This window comes from Marmota monax, unplaced genomic scaffold (genome assembly GCF_021218885.2).
Source record: "Marmota monax isolate L192 unplaced genomic scaffold, Marmota_monax_Labrador192_F-V1.1 WCK01_AAM20220418_F8-fsc00315, whole genome shotgun sequence".
Taxonomy (NCBI): domain Eukaryota; kingdom Metazoa; phylum Chordata; class Mammalia; order Rodentia; family Sciuridae; genus Marmota; species Marmota monax.
Genome location: NW_026692798.1, coordinates 1,024,298 through 1,045,073, shown reverse-complemented (window position 1 = coordinate 1,045,073; position 20,776 = coordinate 1,024,298). Strand labels below are relative to the sequence as shown.

Genomic DNA, 20,776 nt, shown 5'->3' with positions numbered 1-20,776 from the left:
TCAACTGCAAGCTGTTTCCCATGTTTCCCTGCCCCACTTCACCCCCTTGGGGGCTGCTCAAGGGTAGGTGGGCATGGGTGGTTGGAGGGGTTTTTTTTACCCAGGCTCTGAAAGGACACCAAACTGTTCTGCTGGCTCCCTGCCCCTCCAGATTGCCTGGTGATCTATTTTGTTTCCTTTTGTGTTTCTTTTTCTGTTTTGAGTGTCTTTCTTTGCAGGTTTCTGTAGCAGGAAGATCTCTGTTCAGCTCCCAGTGGCTCCAGTGTAAATTCCCCTTCCCCCTGGGGAAATGCACTACCTTGTTTTGGGGGGTTTTGGGGGGGGGGTTTGTTTTTCAGTTTTTGTTTTGTTTTTTTCCTTTGCCTTTTTTTCCCTTTTATTTGGAGGGAATGGGAGGAAGTGGGAATGGGGAGATGGGAAGTGGATTTTGTGTATTTTTTTAGCTCATTTCCAGGGGGTGGGAATTTTTTTTTTAATATGTGTCATGAATAAAGTTGTTTTTGAAAATAAAAAAAAATGTGCTCTATATGTGTAATAAGAATTGTAATGCATTCCACTGTTGTCGTGTATTTTAAAAATAATAATAATAAAATAAATAAATAAAAGAATCCAAATAAATAAATAAAAGAGTCAAAGAAAAAAAGAAAAGAAAAAGAAAAATGAAGGTATATATTTTAAACATTAATTGGTCTAACAGCTAGCATATTATTTTATTGTTGGAAATTAAAAATAAACATTAGAAACAGTGAAATAAGAAAATTGACTCTAACTGGCCTAAATATTTCCTATGATTGATAAAATAGGTTTTAATTACTTATTAAATAATGCACATTGAAAGATAATAACATAGACCAGGATGTGGTAGCTCATGCATGTAGTAAATCCTCCGCCTTCTGAAGAGGAGGATTACAGGCACATACTACCATGCTTAGCTTGAAGCTTTCTTCCTTAAAACGTGCAAATTTATAGAGCCTTGGAGATTATCACAGTACCAACCATCTTCAAACTTTTACATGCGTACTAAAACCCCCAAATTTTAGCTGTTATTTCAAACAAATTATATTCCAGAACCTAGAGCATAATTTAATCCAGATACAAATTTTTATGGCCACTTTAAATTTCTAGCAGCAAAATGGTATCTAAAGGAATTAGAAAATGGAGGAGAAAGTAATTATGCCAGGTGATCCTGCAGGCAATCCAGAGTGCAAAGAAAGCCTTTAGGAGATAAACAGAGTCCTTTGAATATATAAAGGGGGAAATCCATCTTTAGATAAGGGCCTGGCTGTACACCTTTATTTATTTATTTATTTATTAATTTTTTATTGTTGGTTGTTCAAAACATTACATAGTTCTTGATATATCATATTTCACACTTTGATTCAAGTGGGTTATGAGCTCCCATTTTTACCCCATATACAGATTGCAGAATCACATCAGTTACACATCCATTGATTTACATATTGCCATAATAGTGTCTGTTGTGTTCTGCTGCCTTTCCTATCCTCTACTATCCCCCCTCCCCTCCCCTCCCCTCCCCTCTTCTCTCTCTGCCCCCTCTACTGACATTCATTTGTCCCCCTTGTATTATTTTTCCCTTTCCCCTCACTTCCTCTTGTATGTACTTTTGTATAACTCTGAGGGTCTCCTTCCATTTCCATGCAATTTCCCTTCTCTCTCCCTTTCCCTCCCACCTCTCATCCCTGTTTAATGTTAATCTTCTTCTCATGCTCTTCGACCCTACTCTGTTCTTAGTTACTCTCCTTATATCAAAGAAGACATTTGGCATTTGTTTTTTAGGGATTGGCTAGCTTCACTTAGCATAATCTGCTCTAATGCCATCCATTTCCCTGTAAATTCTATGATTTTGTCATTTTTTAATGCAGAGTAATACTCCATTGTGTATAAATGCCACATTTTTTTTATCCATTCATCTATTGAAGGGCATCTAGGTTGGTTCCACAGTCTTGCTATTGTGAATTGTGCTGCTATGAACATCGATGTAGCAGTGTCCCTGTAGCATGCTCTTTTTAGGTCTTTAGGGAATAGACCGAGAAGGGGAATAGCTGGGTCAAATGGTGGCTCCATTCCCAGCTTTCCAAGAAATCTCCATACTGCTTTCCAAATTGGCTGCTCCAAATTCCTCAATAGGACACCCATAGCACAAAAGTTAATAACTAGAATCAACAAATGGGACTTACTCAAACTAAAAAGTTTTTTCTCAGCAAAAGAAACAATAAGAGAGGTAAATAGAGAGCCTACATCCTGGGAACAAATCTTTACTCCTCACACTTCAGATAGAGCCCTAATATCCAGAGTATACAAAGAACTCAAAAAATTAGACAATAAGAGAACAAACAACCCAATCAACAAATGGGCCAAGGACCTGAACAGACACTTCTCAGAGGAGGACATACAATCAATCAACAAGTACATGAAAAAATGCTCACCATCTCTAGCAGTCAGAGAAATGCAAATCAAAACCACCCTAAGATACCATCTCACTCCAGTTAGATTGGCAGCCATTATGAAGTCAAACAACAAGTGCTGGCGAGGATGTGGGGAAAAGGGTACACTTGTACATTGCTGGCTGTACACCTTTAATCCCCAGCTACTTGAGAGGCTGAGGCAGGAGGATAGGAAGTTCCACGCCAGCTTCAGCAATTTAGTGAGACCCTATCTCAAAATATAAAATAATACACACTAGGGATGTAGCTTAGTGGTAAAGTGCCCTGGGTTCAATCCCCAGCTACCATAAAGACTTTTTTTTTTTTAGAGAGAAAGAGAGAATTTTTTTAATATTTATTTTTTAGTTTTCGGCAGACACAACATCTTTGTTTGTATGTGGTGCTGAGGATCGAACCCAGGCCGCATGCATGCCAGGTGAGCGCGCTACTGTTTGAGCCACATCCCCAGCCGGCATAAAGATTTTTAAAAGCAAACAGTCCTACTTTCTTATGAAGCTGAGAAATTAGCAACGTTGATAATGGCTTACACTGAGGTTTACATGAGATTCCCATTATCTACATCTCACATCTTTTAAAAAAGAAAAAAAAAATGTTGTAGTAACATCTTATATCATAATAACTAACATAAAAATTAATTATTTTAACCATTTCACAAGAAAATTTCAGCTCTGTGCCCAATGAGAGCTATTGCTGCCTTTGATCTGCTTTTGAGGGACATTTGGGTCCATTCAGATATTCTCAGCAGACACTTATCTAGAGTTACTATGCTAAAGACTCTGATCTTCCCTGGTGAAGAATATGTCTCCCACTATGTTGTCTTACTACGAACATTGTCTTTCCTCAAGTTTTGAATTTTTCAGGCCTTAAGAAACTAGTTTTATTTTAATAACAGTATTCCTTTCCATTCTGTGCTACTCTACTTCTAAGACTGTCCAGCTGTAATTTCAACCTACTGAAATTGTTTCTTTTCCTTCTGTTTTGTTTAGTTTAAAACTGTAGATTGCACCTAGGGATGCTTAACCACTAAGCCACATCCCCAGCCTTTTTAATTTTTTTTTTTCCAGACAAGGTATCCCTAAATTGCTAAAATTGGCCTCGAACTTGTGATCTGCCTACCTCAGCCTCTAGAGTTGCTGGGATTACAGGCAAGCACCACCACCCCCTACTTGTTCTCTATGACATTTAAAGTGATCTTTGAAGGCTTTCATTTTTCTTTGATTTCTGAACAAGACATTTTTTCTTTTTCTTTCCATTCCCCACCCACAAAACTCCTTTAGATTTCCCCTAATAGAGTCTTCCATTACTCAAGCAAATTCTGTTCATCTTTCTGAGCCAAGTTTGGATTCTATACAATATTCCTCCAGATTTCCAATATCTCTTACTGATGGACATGACTGGAGATGACCTATTGTTGTCTTGCTGATTTCTCTTTAGTTAATAATGCTTCTTTACCCTGTAATTTCCCTAGATTTCTTATTGCCTTCTCAATCATATTTCCTTAGAGCAGAATAATAATTATATATTCACCTGTGACATAATCACATTATATACTGGATAAGAAAGACTGAAGTATTTAATGTTGTCATCCCCATAAGTTTGTCAAAAACTATCACTTAGTTTAACTGTCCCAGTTGAACATGAGAGGCTGGTATTCACCAAATGCTCTTTCTTTTAACTTCTCTTCCTGTAGCTTTAAGAACACATGTAAAAAACAAAAACAAAAAAAAACACATCTGCAGGTGCCCGCCTGTAATCCCAAAGACTGAGAGGCTGAGGCAGGAAGATCCAAAGTTCAAAACCCAGCCTTGGCAATTTAGTGTGAAAACTTGTCTCAAAATAAAAGAATGGGCTGGAGTTGTGGCTCAGAGCTTAAGCGCCTCTGGATTCAATCCCTGGTATCAAAAGGAAAAAGAACACGTCTAAATTATTTCTTGAATTTAGGCTCCCAGTAATCTTTCCAATCTGCTTCCTGAACTCTGACTCTATTAGTCACTTAATACCAACTAATCAAGTATAAATGGTAGCTTATTCCATATGTGACTCTTTTTCCACCTAAGTCATCTCTAACCTGGCCTATAATACGTTAGTCTTTTACCTGTTAGAGTATCTGGGATTACATGTGTGTGCCATGGCAACCATGCAAGACCAAATTTCTTAACATCCATCTTCAGCTATAGAATAAACTGATTTAATTCACTATAGAGTCATTTTACTTATTAATTTCAGCTGACACTCCCCAAAGATGACCTGTTGGGAGTCTTCCTGAGAACTCCCCGGGCCTTTCAAACATGGTGGTGGACAAATTGCCAGTGGGCGGCTAGAACTCCCAGGGCCTTTCAGATAAGGAGCCCCTAATGATGTTGCATTAGGTGGCGGGCAAGTTGCCAGTGGGTGGATAACAAGTTGTTTTGAAAACTTTCTAATTGGTCTTCCCATCTTCCGTGATCGTGGACAGCTCGTGCCCCCCATGAATCTTATGCAGGGTGGACGTGCGTGCACAGTAGGTGATGACCTGACTTTTACTATGATTGGCCCCGGGAGCTTCCTGGTTTAAGATAACTCTCACTTTCTATATAAACTAGCACCAGCTTGCAGTAAAATGCTTCATCTTTTTTTTTTTTTAGAGAATTTTTAATATTTATTTTTTAGTTTTCAGCGGAAATAACATCTTTGTTTGTATGTGGTGCTGAGGATCGAACCCGGGCCGCACGCATGCCAGGCGAGCGGGCTACCGCTTGAGCCACATCCCCAGCCCAAGTGCTTCATCTTTGTCACTGCTATCTGTGTGTGTGCATTTTAATCTCCGACAAGGAACCTTGGCCTTTCATGACCGAAACTAAAAACTTGAAAATTCCAAATGCCACAGTTTACTTTTATGAAAATCTCCCTTTAAGACTTCGACCTTTTAAGAGCAGCATACCTGCAGACACTGACTGTAATTACATGCAACAACTTAGTCTCTACATGTTATTTGGTCTTCAAATATCTTCATACATATTTTAATGGTTTCACAGCCAACCAAATCTACTTTTGGAGATTAAAACTTTTCAATGTAGGATCCCTGGGAAATGTATTCTGATAAGTTTAGTGTGTACAGTGTTAGAGAGTACATAAAGGAGCAAGCACAAGCAGACTTGTCAGAATAGTGCTGTGAGCTGGACACAGATGTGTACAGCTGTAATCCCAGCAACTCTGGAGGCTAAGGCAGGAAGATCCAAGTTCTAGGCCAACCTGAGCAATTTAACAAGGACTTATCTCCAAATAAAAAATATGGACTGGGGATATAGCTCTGTGGAGAAACACCCACAAGGATATAGATCTGTGGGGAAGCACCCATCTGTGGGGAAGTTCAATCTCCAGTACCCAAAGAAAAGTGGAGCTGTGATGAAAGTCTGATATTCTTCTAGATTGGCTTTTTAAAAAAAAAAAAAAAAAAAAATATATATATATATATATATATATATATATATATAATTATAGGTGAATATATTTTTATGTGGTGCTGAGGATCAAACCCAGCACCCCACACATGCTAGGCTAGCACTCTACCTCTGAGCCACAATCCCAGCCCTAGACTGGCTTTTTTAGTATAATACATACCAATAAATAAACATGTTTTGGCATGAAATGTATCAAAACAATATTTTCACATAGCTTAAATTAAACTTCATAATTTGTTAAAGAAAATGTGTTTGATCTCTTTAGTATTGACCAGTTGCACAGGCTGGTGTTTCTAAGGAGCAAAAACTGTTTCTTTGTGGTTTTTTTGTTTGTTTGTTTTTGTTCAGTACTAGGGATTGAACCCAGGACCTGAACTTGTAGGCTTCTAACACTGAGCTATACCCCAACCTAGAGAGTTTTCCAACACTAACTGCCCCTAAATATTTTGCATGTATTAGGTATGTTACTTCAACCTCTCAAAATTGAGTAAGAAATGTGAAAAGAGAAATATTTAAGACTCAGAGTGATTTTATAAGTTTCCCATAATTAAAGAGCAGAAAATTAGGTTGCAACTCAAGTTCATCTTATTCTAGCCTCATTCTTTGTGATGGGTGGTAAACTCTGAAGAATATTTTTATCTATAATAAAGACAAATAGAAAATTTTCAATTTTTTTTTTGCATGTATGTGTATGTCTGTGTGTATGGTGTTGGGGATTGAACCCAGGGCCCTTATGCATGAGAGGCAAGCATTCTACCAACTGAGCTATATCCCCAGCCTTCAGGATTATTTTTTGCTAAATATGTGGGTTTATATATGACCAATGAATACCTATGATGAATTCATCTGTAAAATCATGTTTGTGGGTTTAAAGCAGGTGATAGAAAATTAAGTCCCTTGGGGGAAACCCTACCAGCTCAGCTACCTGCTTTTGTAAATAAATATTGTTTTGGAACACCACCACATTCATTTCTTTAGTGACTGTCAATAACTACTTTCATGCTGCAATAAGCTGAGTCAAGTAGTTGTGACCTAAAACATAGCTGGACCTGATGGCACGCATATGTAATCCCAGCAACTCAGGAGGCTGAGGCAAGAGTACCGCAAGTTCATGGCCAGCCTCAGAAACTTTGTGAGACTTATCTCAAAATTTTTTTAAAAAAATAAGGGGGTAGGGATGTAGGTCAGTGCCAAAGCACCCCTGGGTTCAGTCTCTAGAAGCATAAAACAAAAACAAAACCCTAAAATATTTACTATTTGGATCTTTCCATGAAGTTTACCAGTCCCTGTTAAGAGTGAAATAACTGCCAGGTATGGCGGTGCACATCTGTAATCCCAAAAGCTAGGGAGGCTGAGGCAAGAGGATCATGAGTTCAAAGCCAGCTCAGCAATTTAGCAAGGCCCTAAGGAACTCAGCAAGACCCTGTCTATAGATATTAAAAAAAAAGGGGGGGGGTCTGGGATGTGACTCAGTGGTTAAGCAACCCAGAATGCAATCCCCAGTACCAAAATAATAATAATATTATTTAATCACCTAGGGATTAGTAAATATACCAGTAAACACTGGGCACCTGGTATGGTGACATACTCCTGTAATCCCAACAACTCAGGAGGCTGAGGGAAGAGGACCACAAGTTCAAGGCCAGTCTCAGCAATTTAGTGAGACCCTGCCTCAAAAAATAAGAAAGACTGGGGATAGCTCAGTTGGTAGAGAGCTTCCCTCGAATGCGGGGTAGGGATGTAGCTATGCTGAGTTCAATTCCCAGTACAAAAAAAAGAAATAAAGAAATAAAATCAAAGTTTTAAAGTAAGTTTAAACATTAGCATCCTGGGGGGCAAAGGAAAAAGAAGAAAGGAAAAAAAAGATGATGTTCTATCTTTTATCTGCTTCTTCTGATTCAAAAGTGGCCATAACTTTCATTCTCCTTTCTCTGGATTTCCAAAAAAATTCTCTTTGGCATCTTGATCTTGTAACTTTTCACTATTCTGTGAGCTCATTTTGAAACATTCAGTTTTTTCATATTTCATTCAGTTTATGTAGTTGACTTCATTAAGAGGTTTAAGCCCAAACTACTTAGTCCACCATTATTAGAAGTGGAGGGCTGGGGTTGTAGCTCAGTGTTAGAGTGCTTGTCTACCATGTGTGATGCAATGGGTTCAATTTTCATATAAATAAATAAGTACCGCATATAAATAAATAAAGGTCCATTGACAACTAAAAATAATATAATAATAATAGAAATGGAAGTCCCAGTGGGGCACAGTGGTGCACACATGCAATCCCAAAGATCCGAGGATCACAGCCTGGGGAAATTAGCAAGACCCTGTCTGAAAATAAAACATTTTTAAAAGGGCTAGAATACAGAATGCTCTGGGTTCAAACCCACCCCCCAGAAAAAGTAGAAGTCTCATTACATTACATTCAACATTAATACCAGCATTGATATTAACCAATTATATAAAATGCATTTATATAGAAATGCTTAAGAATAATTAACCACCAGTAGGCACAGTATGCACACCTGTAACCCCAGCAGTTTGGGAGGTTGAAGCATGAGGATCACAAATTTGAGGCCAGCCTTAACAAATTAGTGAGGGCCTAAGCAACTTAGTGAGATCATATCTCAAAAATAAATAAATAAATAAATAAAAAGGCCTGTGGATATAGGTCAATATTAAAGTGCCTGTGGGGAATATCCACCACCTCCCCTGCAAAAAGAGTAATTAACTACCTTACAAAAAAAAGAATATTATGAAGACTTTAAAAAAATCAAATTAGGTATAGTGTCTCAGACCTATTATCCCAGCAATTTAGGGGGCTGAGGCAGGAGATCATAAGTTTGAGGCCAGCCTCAGCAACTTAGTGAGTCCCTGTGTCAAAACAAAAAATATAGCTCAGTTGATAGAGTGCTTGCCTTGTATGCACAGGGCCCTGGGTTCAATCCCCAGCACCACAAAAAGAAAAGTCCTAGGGATGTGGCTGTGTAGTAAAGTACCCTCAGTTCAATTCCTAGTACCCATAATCAGGAACCAATAAGAGCTGGGGATGTGGCTCAAGCACTAGTCTAGGACAGGCTCTGGGATGGATTCTCAGCACAAAAACAATATCTGGTCATTTAGTAAACAAGGAAACTGAGTCGATATAAAATTCATTGATCAGCCTGACACAATGGCACACATGTTATAATCCCAGCAAATCAGGAGGCTGAGGCAAGAGGATCATAGGCTTGAGGCCACCCTGGACAGCTTAGTGAGACCATGTCTGAAATAAAAATGGTTAAGCATTCTTGGGTTCAATTCCCAATACAAAAAAATAAAAAACTCAGTTCAATTTAAGTTCTCCAAAATCATGACTCCTTTCTTTTCCTTAGAATTTCATCATCCAACATCTGAATAAAGATTTTGAGTATTATACGGGGATGACTGATCTAGAGGGTCACAGGCATTAGCAATGGGTTGATCAGACACCTTACAACAAAAATGCCATGTTGAGTACAGAATTAGATAAAGAATTCCTGAATCAAGGGTCATACAGGGGAACAGTTTTCAGAGGAAATATCAGAGACTCAGGTGAAGGAGGACTACATGAAGATTTAAAAAATACTGTAGGAGACAGATAAGGCAAGACACCGAAGACGGCAGTAAACAGTTTTATTTGGCTGCAGCCAAGTTCAGAGGGTACAGCTTTCACTGTAATCAATTAATCTCCCTGAACCCCCAGTTCAAGCAGTTTCAGAACTTTGTACCCAGTATGTAGGGAGAGGTGCTCAGAAATCCAGTCTGCAGAAGCTGACACAAAAACAGCTTTTTCTTTCCCTGTTCTGGTCAAGGACAGAGCCTGAGAAGGGGAAGGCTTCTTCTCCCCCCTTTTTCCCTCCCCCTGCTAACAGTTACCATGGAGCCCAATTAGTAACCTCTACTCTGAAGCTCCAGTTCAAAGCCAGGGGCCTAATTAAAAGAATGTTTTTCTTAGCACACTCTGCATTTGCAAGCACACTTCTACAAATTATTATGTTATTTATATTAAGTCCATAAATGTTTGTGAAAAACTAGTAAAGGGGCCTTCAGCACCTTGAGTGTTAATCTCTTCAAGGCCAAGTGAGGTAGAGTAACAGGAAATAAGTAGTTGAACTACATTGAACTCTTTTGTAGAAATTCTTGTACTGATAGTTCTAAGATCAGTTTTGGTGAAGAATTCTGGAGAAGCTTAATTAAGATTTCCTGTGGAAGAGGGGGGTGCCACTACAATACAGAAATGTGGGGAAAGAATATTTTGGGTTCATGTTGACTTTAACTTCGACACTTTTCAATTCTACCCTCCTCAATATTTAAACTTTAAAAAAAAAAAAAAAGAAACACTATTTAAAGAATGTCCTCATCCTTTTTCTCCCTTTTAGATTCTGGCATGCAGGGGGACCTAATGATCCTAACAAGGAAGTCTTGTGTTATAGTAAATTTTCATTCCAAAACGGAAAAATGGGGTTGGAATGGTATTCACTGTGATTTACCTCAGAAGGCAATTTGCAAGATGATGAAGATTTACTTATGAATGGGACATTTTCCATGGAAATGTTCTGAGATTGGCAACCACCATTACAAATAGCTAATTAATGCTTTGTGAATGTATAACTTTGAAAAAGGAGAGCCCTTAAAAATTTTCAGTAAGCTGTTATTGATTCCAATTTGAAAAACAAAAAACAATCACTTCACACATTCATCCATAAAATCAGTGCCAAGTACTCAGTGATACAGTACTTATTTACCTGCCCAACACACATGAGGTCCTGGCTTAGATCCCAGTATCATAAATAGCAAATGAATGCTTTTTTGAGCATTTTCCATATGCCCGAGACTACTAAAGGGCTCTTCTGCATTCAAAAAAAGGAAAGCAGGGAGCCTCCTTTCCCAATACCCCTATCCCACATTGGGGATTAAACATTTATTGTACTCTTCCACTGAGCAACATCCCAGTCCTTTTTTGAATTTGAGACAGGGTTTCAATAAATGGCCAGATTGGCCTCCAGTGTGTAATCCTCTGGTCTCCCAGGTGACTGGGATTGTAGGCCTGGGCCGCGGTACCCAACTTAAACTTTAAAAATTTTTTTTTAAGATGTTGATGGACCTTTATTTTGTTCATTTATTTATATGAGGTGCTGAGAATCCATCCCAGAGCCTCACACATGCTAGGCAAGTTCTCTGCCCCTGAACCACAACCCAAGCCCCCCCAACTTAGATTTTCTATCACTCTGAACACATGTCAGCTGGAGGAAAAAAGGCAAACTATTTTTATCCCCAAAAGAATGTCAGATCTATGCACGTGTCATTTAAAAAAAAAGTTAAATACCATTGGATGACATTGCCTCTTGGGATATTTCATTATCATAGATTCTCAATTTGCTCCTTTGATATGCAAAATGTATTTGGTTTTTACCCCTGTGCCCTGCAATTCCTGACAAAGTAGCCCCCCCTTACTCACAGGGGATACATTCCAAAACCCCCACAGAAACGCTGGGGTGGTACTGAACTTTACATAAACTTTATGATAGGTATATATGTATAGGGATAAAAGTATAATTTATATATTAGGCAAAGTGAGATTAGTAGTAGCTAATCAAATATAACAATTTTCCATAATATTATTTCTTAATGTTTATTTCTATAATTTTTCCGTTTAAAATTTTCAGACTGACATTGATGTGGATAACTAAAGCCACAGCACATAAGTGACAACCTGAAGTCCAAGTAATACCTTTGGTATTATAGTTTAACTGGAGACTGGGGACTCCTAGCTTCAGAATGAAAGACTGGTTACCTAGGGGAATCAAGTGATAGATTACTGAAACTTTTAGTCCCACCCTTCTGGTAACCTTTGGTGAGGAGAAAGGCTGATAAGCCAATGGTCAATGAAGTAATCATACCTATGTAATGAACTCCCATAAAAATCCAAAAGGACTAAATTCTGAGGATTTCCAATAGCAGAATAAAACAGTTTTCTGGAGAGTGTTGTGTCCCTTCATATCTTGCCCTATGCACCTCCTCCAGCGGATCCTCAAGTGCTTCCCCAAGTTCTGTGAGCTGCTCTAGCAAATTCATTGAACCCCAGGAGAGAGATGCAGGAACATTTATTTACAGCTGGCCAGGCAGAAGCATAGGCTATAACCCAGGCTTGATTGGCATCTGAAGTGGAGTTTTATGGGACTAAGCCCTCAATTTGTAGAATCTGAGGCAATCTCCATGTAGGCATTTTCAAAAATTAACTATATTAGGACTCCCAGCTGACAGCAGCTACAGAATTATCTGACATGAGAGGGAAACCTCTCTGCACCTATCAGCAATTTCCAAAACTCCCACTTCCCTTTTAGCTCCTTTCATTTTGAGATTTCTTTCAGGAAGTGAATTCATGCAAATACCTATACTCTTTATCCACACCTTACTCAAAGTTCCTTCCAGTGAATAATATCACAAAATATTACCAGATATTTACACTCTAGAAATGTGAGATTAAATTGTTCATTCACTATACAGCAAAACACTGAGCTAGGGTTGGAGCTCAATGGTAGAGTGCTCACCTAGCATGTGTGAGTGAGGCACTGGGTTTGTGTCGACCGAAAAATAAAAAAATATTAAAAATTCTCTTAAAAAAAAAAAAACTTTTCTAAAGTATAAAACCAGGAATAAGAATTTGTATAAAATACTCAAATTGATCAATAAGTTCCTCTATATATACATTTATTTGCTACTGAAAATTAAAACAGCACATCAAAATTTCTTTTTACTGCAACTCAAATTTTTGAAAACCAGAAAATCTAATTATCTACTCTAATTATTACACTCTAATCAAACTATCCAATATTCTCTTTACATCTCTTCCAGTTCCTGAGTTTTATTTCAGATTTCAGGCTTTTCAAATCTCCAGGAAGACTTGAGACCTATTGGTACTTCTTTGAGTCAAACAGAAAAGTAAAACTAAAGTATATTGAAATCATTTATGCACATTTTAACTGCTCAGATTCCTTATAAATTACTGGCATTAAGGCATGAAGGGATCCCTAACACCAAAAAAAAAAAAAAAAAGGATGCAAAAGAATAAAGACATCACAGAACTCATACATAAGCTATTCAAAATCATTGGTATGCAGTCTAAGCATAGAAAAGTGTGCCTAAAATTACCATCATGAAGAACAAGTACAATTTACGCCTATATTGACTCTGTGTCCTAATCATACCCTATTCTAGCATTCTCAGAAGGATCCCATCCATGATATTCGCAAAAACTGCAGGTACATTTGAATGGTACACTTCGTGATTCACTCTGAAAGAAATAATGAAATTAGATTAATCGTATTATACCTCAAAGAAGTATAAAAAACTCTCAAATCTATTGTTTATAAAGTTAGCCTTTGACCAAGTGCAATCTAATTTCAGCAACTAGGGAGACTGTCAGGAAGACCATATTTACTAGACCAGCCTAGCAACTTAGGGAGATCCCATCTGAAAATAAAAACAGTGGTAGAGTGTGTGTGGGTTCAATCCCTAGTACTGGGCACTGGGGGGGAAAAAAAAACCAAAAAACAACTTAGGGGTATAAAAAAGAGGAATGAAACATATGGGTACCATGCCAGCTTGTGGGTCATTTTATAATGACAACAGATGCAGACTTGTTAGTAAAAAACTATTTCAGTCTTAATTCTCTGAATTCCTTGTATGTAACTCACTCTGGACACTAGGTTTAGGAGTTTGTCTTACAACATGGTACCATTACGAAGATCATGTTTATGAAGCACTTGTAAGTACAAACATAACAGAGTGAACCCTAATGTCAAATATGCACTGGGTGATATGTCAATTCTGTTGTTGATGGTTGGGGAGGCTATGTGTGAGGTGGTATACATCTCTTTCAGGAAGTGAATTCATGCAAATATCTATGCTCTTTATCCACACCTTATTCTGAAAGGGGTATACTGAAACTCTACTTGCTGCTCAATTTTGCAGTGAACTTAAAACCATTCTAAAAAATAAAAACTCAGGTTCAATTCCCAGCATCAAATAAACAACTATAAACATGGACCGATTTCTCCAGAATTCCTGGGGATTCAGAACTTTCAAGCCAGCCAGGCATGGTGGCACAGGCCTGTAATCCCAGTGGCTTGGGAGGCTGAGGCAGGAGGATCTCCAAATTCAAAGCCAGCCTCAGCAATTAAGCAAGGCCCTAAGCAACTTAGTGAGACCCTGTCTCAAGGCTGGGGATGTGGCTCAGTGGTCAAGTGCCCCTGGGTTCAATCCCTGATACAAAACAAACAAACAAACAAACAAAAAACCTTCAAGCCAATTCCCCCTTCTCCAAACAAAAATCCAAACCAAACCATATACCCTACCCACACTTATAGCAAAGAAAAAAAAAAAATTACCTGAACTTCCTTAAGATTGTTCTCTCTTTCTTGTTTTTGAAGCTTCATGGAAAGAAAAAAATATATTTTTATTTAAAACTAAGAAAAAGTTACAACCAGGCATGGTGGCACACACCTATAATCCCAGGGACTCAGAAGGTTGAGGCCCTAAGCAGCTTAGCAAGGCTCTACCCCAAAAAATAAAAATAAAAAAGGCTAAGGATACATGGTTCGGTGGTTAAGCGCTCCTGGGTTTACAAAACAAGTTACATACCCACTAAAAGAGAAATGGGGGAGCCTTAAAGATGTAAGTTATCCAGCCTGAGTACTGCCACTCAGCACTGCTGACATCTTAATGTATACATCATCCTGGGATGGCAGTGCCATCTGCCCAGAAGATCCAATAGCCCTACCCATATCACAAACTCATCTGGGAAAATCTTACACTTAGGAGATATCTCCATTTTTCCACAAGCTCTTTCCGTGCAGATAACAATGTCCGGACTCCTCGCCGCCTGTTGGGAAAGCCCTTTCTGACCTCCCGTAGTAAGACCCTCTCACTCCTGTCCAGTGGTTGGCGTGGACCTTCTGGCAGAGGGGACGGCCATTTAGCACAAGGATTCAGAGTCAAGTCATGAAGTTTCTTTACTAGCATTTCTGAACTGACCGGATGAGAGTCCACTGAAAGAGAAAGAAGGTAAGATTCATTAGTTTGACTTGCATCATTGATAAGTCACTACTCCACAATCAAACTAGGTCTGGATTGTGTGTATGGGTGCACACACGCTTGTACATTACAGGGAACTGAACCCAAGAACACTCTAACACTGAGCCACATCCCCAGCCCTTTATTTTTTATTTTAAGACAGGGTCTCAATTGTCCAGGCTGGTCTCAATATTGAAATCTTCCTGCCGGGGTCTCCTGCTAGGTCTGCTTTTAAAGCAGACGGGAGTAATGCACTAGTATAGGAAGTTGCTCAGGATGGAAGATGACAGGAAACAATGCAAAGTCCCAGTCTTCTCAGGGTGTAATCCCAGAGGCTGTGACAGGAAGATAACTCACTAAGATCAAGGCCAGTCTTGGCAACTTAAGATCCTGACTCAAAAAAAAAGTGTAGCTGAGTGGTAGAGGGACCCTGAGTTCAATACCCAGAACCCCTACCCCAAAAGAGGCAAGGCAGAACTAAATTTCTTTGCACAGGGACAGATGGTAATAAACCCCTGGTTTCTGATTTGTGGGGGGTGGGGTACTAGGATTGAACCTATAGGTACTCTAGCACTTAACTACACCCCCAGCCCTCCTTGCTTTTTTTTGTTTGTTTGTTTGTTTTTTAACATTTTGAGACAAGAGTCTTCCTAAGTTGCCTAGACTGTCCTTAAACTTGGGAACCTTCTGCCACAAAACAAAACTCAGAAAAATAGGAGTCAAAAGAAGCCCACCTTGTGTATGTCAGGCACTGAGGCAGATTCATGAAGAGGGAGAGACCGAGGATATTATACAGATTATTCTCTTTCTCTATTTTTGTTTTCCACTCGGTTCTGACTACCGGGACTCCTAGGAAGTCAAAGAGGCAGACAGGCTCCGCAAGGCAGAGAGGAAGGCTGTCAGTGCCGGCCGCTCCCTAATTGCCCATATATCCTACCCAGGTAATTTTTTTTTTTCTATAAGTGTGGGTAGGGTATTGCCCTGTGGGTAGTTTGGGGTATTGGCCTAGGGCAGCTTGGCCTGTGGGGTAGGGCGGGTAGAGGGCGTTGTAGGTGCCCTGGAGCCAAGACCAGGTGGAATCCCTCCACCGGAAGAGGCCCGGGAGCCCGGACCGAGAAAGCAACCCGGGGTCTCCTCCTACCACCAATTTACATCACACAGAACATTCACCAGGTTTTGTAAATCCGCCCCTTTCCTTTTATTTTCCCTAGAAGAGCCATTTGATTGTTGTTAACATTCTTCCCCCCCACCCAGTGTACAATTAACTGTTTTTATTATATTCTGTTATTAACATTCTTAAAGGGGAAATTTAGATGGAAAGCCATTCCTGAAAAAGTTGGTGAGAAAAAGATCAGGTTAAAGTGAAATGTGAGTTTCCTATGTTTGTTATTTTCTACCGTTCCTGACCTGAATTGCTGAGGAAGAAAATATTGATCCTACACCTCCCCCATAAACTGCGTCCTAGGCCCGGAGTGGTAGGCTACGCTTGGGAGGCTGAGGCAGGAGGATCACGATTTCAAACCGTGCCTCAGCAATTTAGTGAGACTGTCTTAAAAAAAAAAAAAAAGCTGAGGATGTGGCTCAGTGGTAAAGCGCCCCTGGGTTCAATCCCTGTTATCAAAAGTAATAAAAAAAAGTTTTAAGATAAACTACGTCCTGGAAACATTCTTTATTCCAGAAACTGGACTTAAAAGTCTGGTTTTTCGAATTTCAGTGGCTCAAAAGGCTGAAGGTTGAGACGGGAGGATGGCAAGTTCCGGAGCATTTTGGTAATACCTTGTCTCAAAATTTAAATATACAGACTGCCAGTGCTGGGTTGCACGCCTGTAATCCCAACGACGACGGAGGTTTCGGCAGGAGGATTGCAAGTTGGAGACCAACATCCATAATTTAATGAGGCCCTAATCAATTTAGCGAGACCGTGTCTCAAAAATAAAAAATAAAATAAAAATTTAAAAGGCTCGGGATCTAGCTTAATGGTAAAGCGCCCCTGGGTTCAAACCGCCCCCCCCCAGTACTAAATAAATAATAAAGAGGGCTGGGATGGCGCTCAATTGAAGAACATGTGGAGCACCCTTATGTTCAATCTCCCCAGTACCGGGGGTAGGGAGGGAGTAGGGAGGAGGAGAAGTCTAAAGATTTCTTAAATATAGTGAACATAAATACTCAATTCTCCTTCCACTTCCCTCTTTTTGTTCCTTTTTGAACTCCATTTTTTTCTCAGCAAAGGAAAGTATGCACCCAGCCTTCCTCTCCTTTGAGATTTACTTAACTTGGAATACCTTTTGGAAAGACTTAATATAAGAAATGAAGAAAGGCTTTTGACTGCCCAAAACCCTTGCTCTCAAGAAGGTCATTGACTTACCTGAATTTTCTTCATTTTCAGACATCGGAAAAGACTCCTGGGTCGAGGTTGGGTTAAATTTTTGCAATGGATCCATTGGGAGGTGAGCAAACCCTCAAAAAAAGTTGCTCCCTCTGTTGCTTGGGAGGAAAAAAAAAAAAAACTGTAGCCCTGAGACTAAAACCTCAAACTTCATCAGCTGGTGAGGACAGTGGAGCCAATCTGAAAATTCAGGTCTGGTTTCCTTTTAAATTACAGATAGGTCAATCTTCCAGGCTATTTTAATGTTAATGATCCAATGGTTAAAGGATTCATGTGAGTTAAAGTGGGCGTAGTTTGAACTGATAGGATAATTCTTCATTCCCTCTGCATTAAAATAATCACACCCTAGGGTAAATCTGTTGGAAACTGTATGTATGCTTGACTAAATCATCCCGAAATTGCCTCAAATATAACTTTTTTGTTTGGTTTTGTTTCCAAACTCTACTCCAGGGGATCAGTACTGATTTGTGAACTGGATTTAAAAGTTCTAGAAGAGAAACTGGCAGGTTTCTCTCCAACTGTTTTCTTTAAAAAAAAAAAAAAAAGTTTTCTTAAAGTTTTTCTTGCCTTATTCATTTTAAATCTTAGAAATTTCACCCTAACTTCTACTAAGAAGAAAAATAAACAAGTATCTGTTATAAACACTTTACTACCTTGATATTTTATTGACATGTACGTTTTTAGGCACGTATTTTTAATCTATAATCTTTGTTTTGTAGACTGTAAATTGCAGTTAACATTTCTGAGCAACTAAAATTAATTTTATAAGATTCTACTCTCTGCCCACACACACACACAAAATACTTGGATTGAGTTCTGGCAAAGTATCAAAATTGATCACTGATTACAGGTGGTGGGAGACCAAGCCCCCAGTTTTCTTCTCATTTTCTTTTGTTCAATGTGCACCCTTCTCCATTTCCTGTTTAGCTGGAAATGATGGGGAAAAATATGAAAAACCTTGTTTTGGTAAAAAGCAAAAGTTGAAGTTATATGATCAAGAACATTTCTGGATGGTGAGTAGCTACAGACGGAGCATAGAGTTGGATACTTTGTCTTCTGGATTTGAAGAATGAAATCCACTGACATAAGGGTAAGAGTAAAGTAACAGATTTATTAGAGTAAGAGAAAGCAAGAAAGCAGAGCTCCTAAAAGGGAGGGGTCCCAAGAAAGGGATACCAGAGAGTGGCTAATGCGTAGGTTCATATCAATCTACAGAATTAAGGGAGCTAGCCTCTCACCCAGTCCTGGGTAAGGCACTCAGTATTCAGGAATGTTTTATGCATTCTTTGGTCCATTCAAGTTACTGTGCCCCCTTTTTTGCTTGGGGGTCCAAGTACAAGACAGCAGATGTTTCACTATCAATTTTTTCTGCTTTAATGGGAGTCAGCCTGACCCTTGATGAGGCCAGGCATTTATCTAGAGTTTCTTAGCCCTGCTGAATAGAAATCTGGCCTAAGGAGCCCAACTTTCCTGCCTGTCCATTTTAACCCTTTCTCCTACCTCAGTTACTTTATTTGTTGGACTGGAGAATGAATTTAGGGGTACTTTACCACTGAGCTATATCCACAGCCCTTTTTTTTTTTCTTTTGAGACAGTGTCTCACATTGCAGAGGCTAGTCAGACTCCTGTCTCAGTCAGTCTCGTGCACTGCTGGGATTTTAGGTGGGCACTATTGCGCTGGGCCACAACACTTTATTGAAGTGGTTCTCAACTGTGTGGTCTTGAGACAGTATCAACAGCACCTGGTTAACTTGTTTGATATGCAAATTCTTTTCTTTCTTTCTTTTGATTGGAAGGGATTGAACCCAGGGGCACTTAACCACTGGGTTCATCCCCAATGCTGCGTTTTTGTTTTACTCCCCCCTTCTCCCCCCACAGGAACTCACTCAGTTGCTTAGGGGTTCACTAAATTGCTGAGGATGATAAAGAAAAAATAAACTACGGCATTTGCAGGAAAATGGATGGAACTAGAGATCACCATGTTTGGTGAATTAAGTCAAACTCAGTTGATCAAGGTGTATATTTTCTCTCATGTGTAGAAGCTAGAGAAGAAAAAGGAAAATAAAGTTGGGGATGGATCTCAGTAGAGGAAAGGGAACTAGGAGTGGGAAGTGAGGAGGAAGAGGGGAATTGCTGAGGAATGATTGGCCAAATCCTATGGTTATATTGTGTGTATGTATGAGTATGTAACACCAAACTCCATCAATTATGTACAACTATAATATGCCAATAAAAAAAGCAAGGAAAAAAAAAGAAATAAAATCTTACCCCAAATATAGGAAAATACTTTTTAAAAGCAACTAAGACATTCAGGGAAATCATTGAAATCTAATGTTTTATATTTGACACAATATAATTATTACTAGTTTTTTCTATAAAATATTATATATGCTTACATGTCAAATAAAATGTTTAGTTTTCATTCAATGTAGTTTGTTTGAAAACAGTAATATATTTGGTATTATGTCCAGTCCGTAATAAAATCTTCACGTTTTTGAATGTATGAATAAATCAACTATGTTTTTTAACAATTTTTTTTGAGAGAGAGTGAGTTTTTTTAATATTTATTTTTCAGTTTTCGGCAGACACAACATCTTTTTGTATGTGGTGTTGAGGATCGAACCCGGCAGCACGCATGCCAGGTGAGCATGCTACCGCTTGAGCCACATCCCCAGGCCCGAATAAATCAAATATTAAAAAAAAAAAGGGTGGTGCTGGGGTTATGGCTCAGTGATAGAGCGCTTGCCTAGCACGTTTGAGGCCCTGGGTTCGATCCTCAGCACCACATAAAAATAAATAATAAAGATATTGTGCTCAACTATAAAATAAACATAAAAAAAAGGAAATAGCTGAGCTGGTTTTGAATTTTCCATCCTCATGCCTCAGCCTCCCCAGTCATTGGGATCACTGGTGTGTGCCATCAGCCCTGCTGATATGCAAATTCTTAAACTCTAACCCAGATGCACTGAATGAAAGACTGTGGTTCAGCCTTCAGCATTTTAACTAGCCTCCTAGCTGATCCTGCTAAGGTTTAAGCTGCACTGCTTTACAGTATTGTGAATTTTGTACCTGTTATTCTACTCTCATCTTTCCTCCCTCTTGTTCTGAGACCCTCCCTATGTCAGGGTCTGAGAATTCCAGGGGAGAAGTAAGAGCAAAAATCCAATTGTAGGAGGTTTAGAATTATGAGGCAAGACAGCAAAAATGGCTGAAGTTGACTCTTATTCTCCCCGCTGGGAATGTAGTTCAATGGTAGAACACTTACTGTGTGTGAGTCTCTGGATTCCTTCCCCAACATGCCAAAAAAAAAAGAACAAGTTTTGTCCTGATGGAACATGCATTTGTTGTCTACGCACAACAAATCTTTCATCCAGAACATAGGGGCAAGTAGT

At 39.1% G+C, this 20,776-nt stretch overlaps 1 protein-coding gene across 1 annotated transcript; it reads right to left on the bottom strand.

The window, feature by feature from the left end:
• Nucleotides 1-14,710: 14,710 nt before the first annotated feature.
• Nucleotides 14,711-17,598, bottom strand: Dppa3 (developmental pluripotency associated 3). Its single transcript, XM_046448216.2, has 2 exons — nt 17,364-17,598; nt 14,711-14,973 (listed from the first exon to the last, which is right to left on the bottom strand). The coding sequence occupies exons 1-2, from the start codon at nt 17,437-17,439 to the stop codon at nt 14,711-14,713; spliced, it is 339 nt and encodes a 112-aa protein (XP_046304172.2). The 5' UTR covers nt 17,440-17,598.
• Nucleotides 17,599-20,776: the final 3,178 nt, after the last annotated feature.

Bases quoted from the DNA above. Each gene is read 5' to 3' on its own strand.
- Dppa3 (XM_046448216.2), bottom strand. From the start codon at position 17,439: ATGGATCCATTGCAAAAATTTAACCCAACCTCGACCCAGGAGTCTTTT. The intron at 14,974-17,363 runs GTAAGTCAATGA...TTTCTCTTTCAG, and splicing joins TGAAAATGAAGAAAATTCAG to TGGACTCTCATCCGGTCAGT.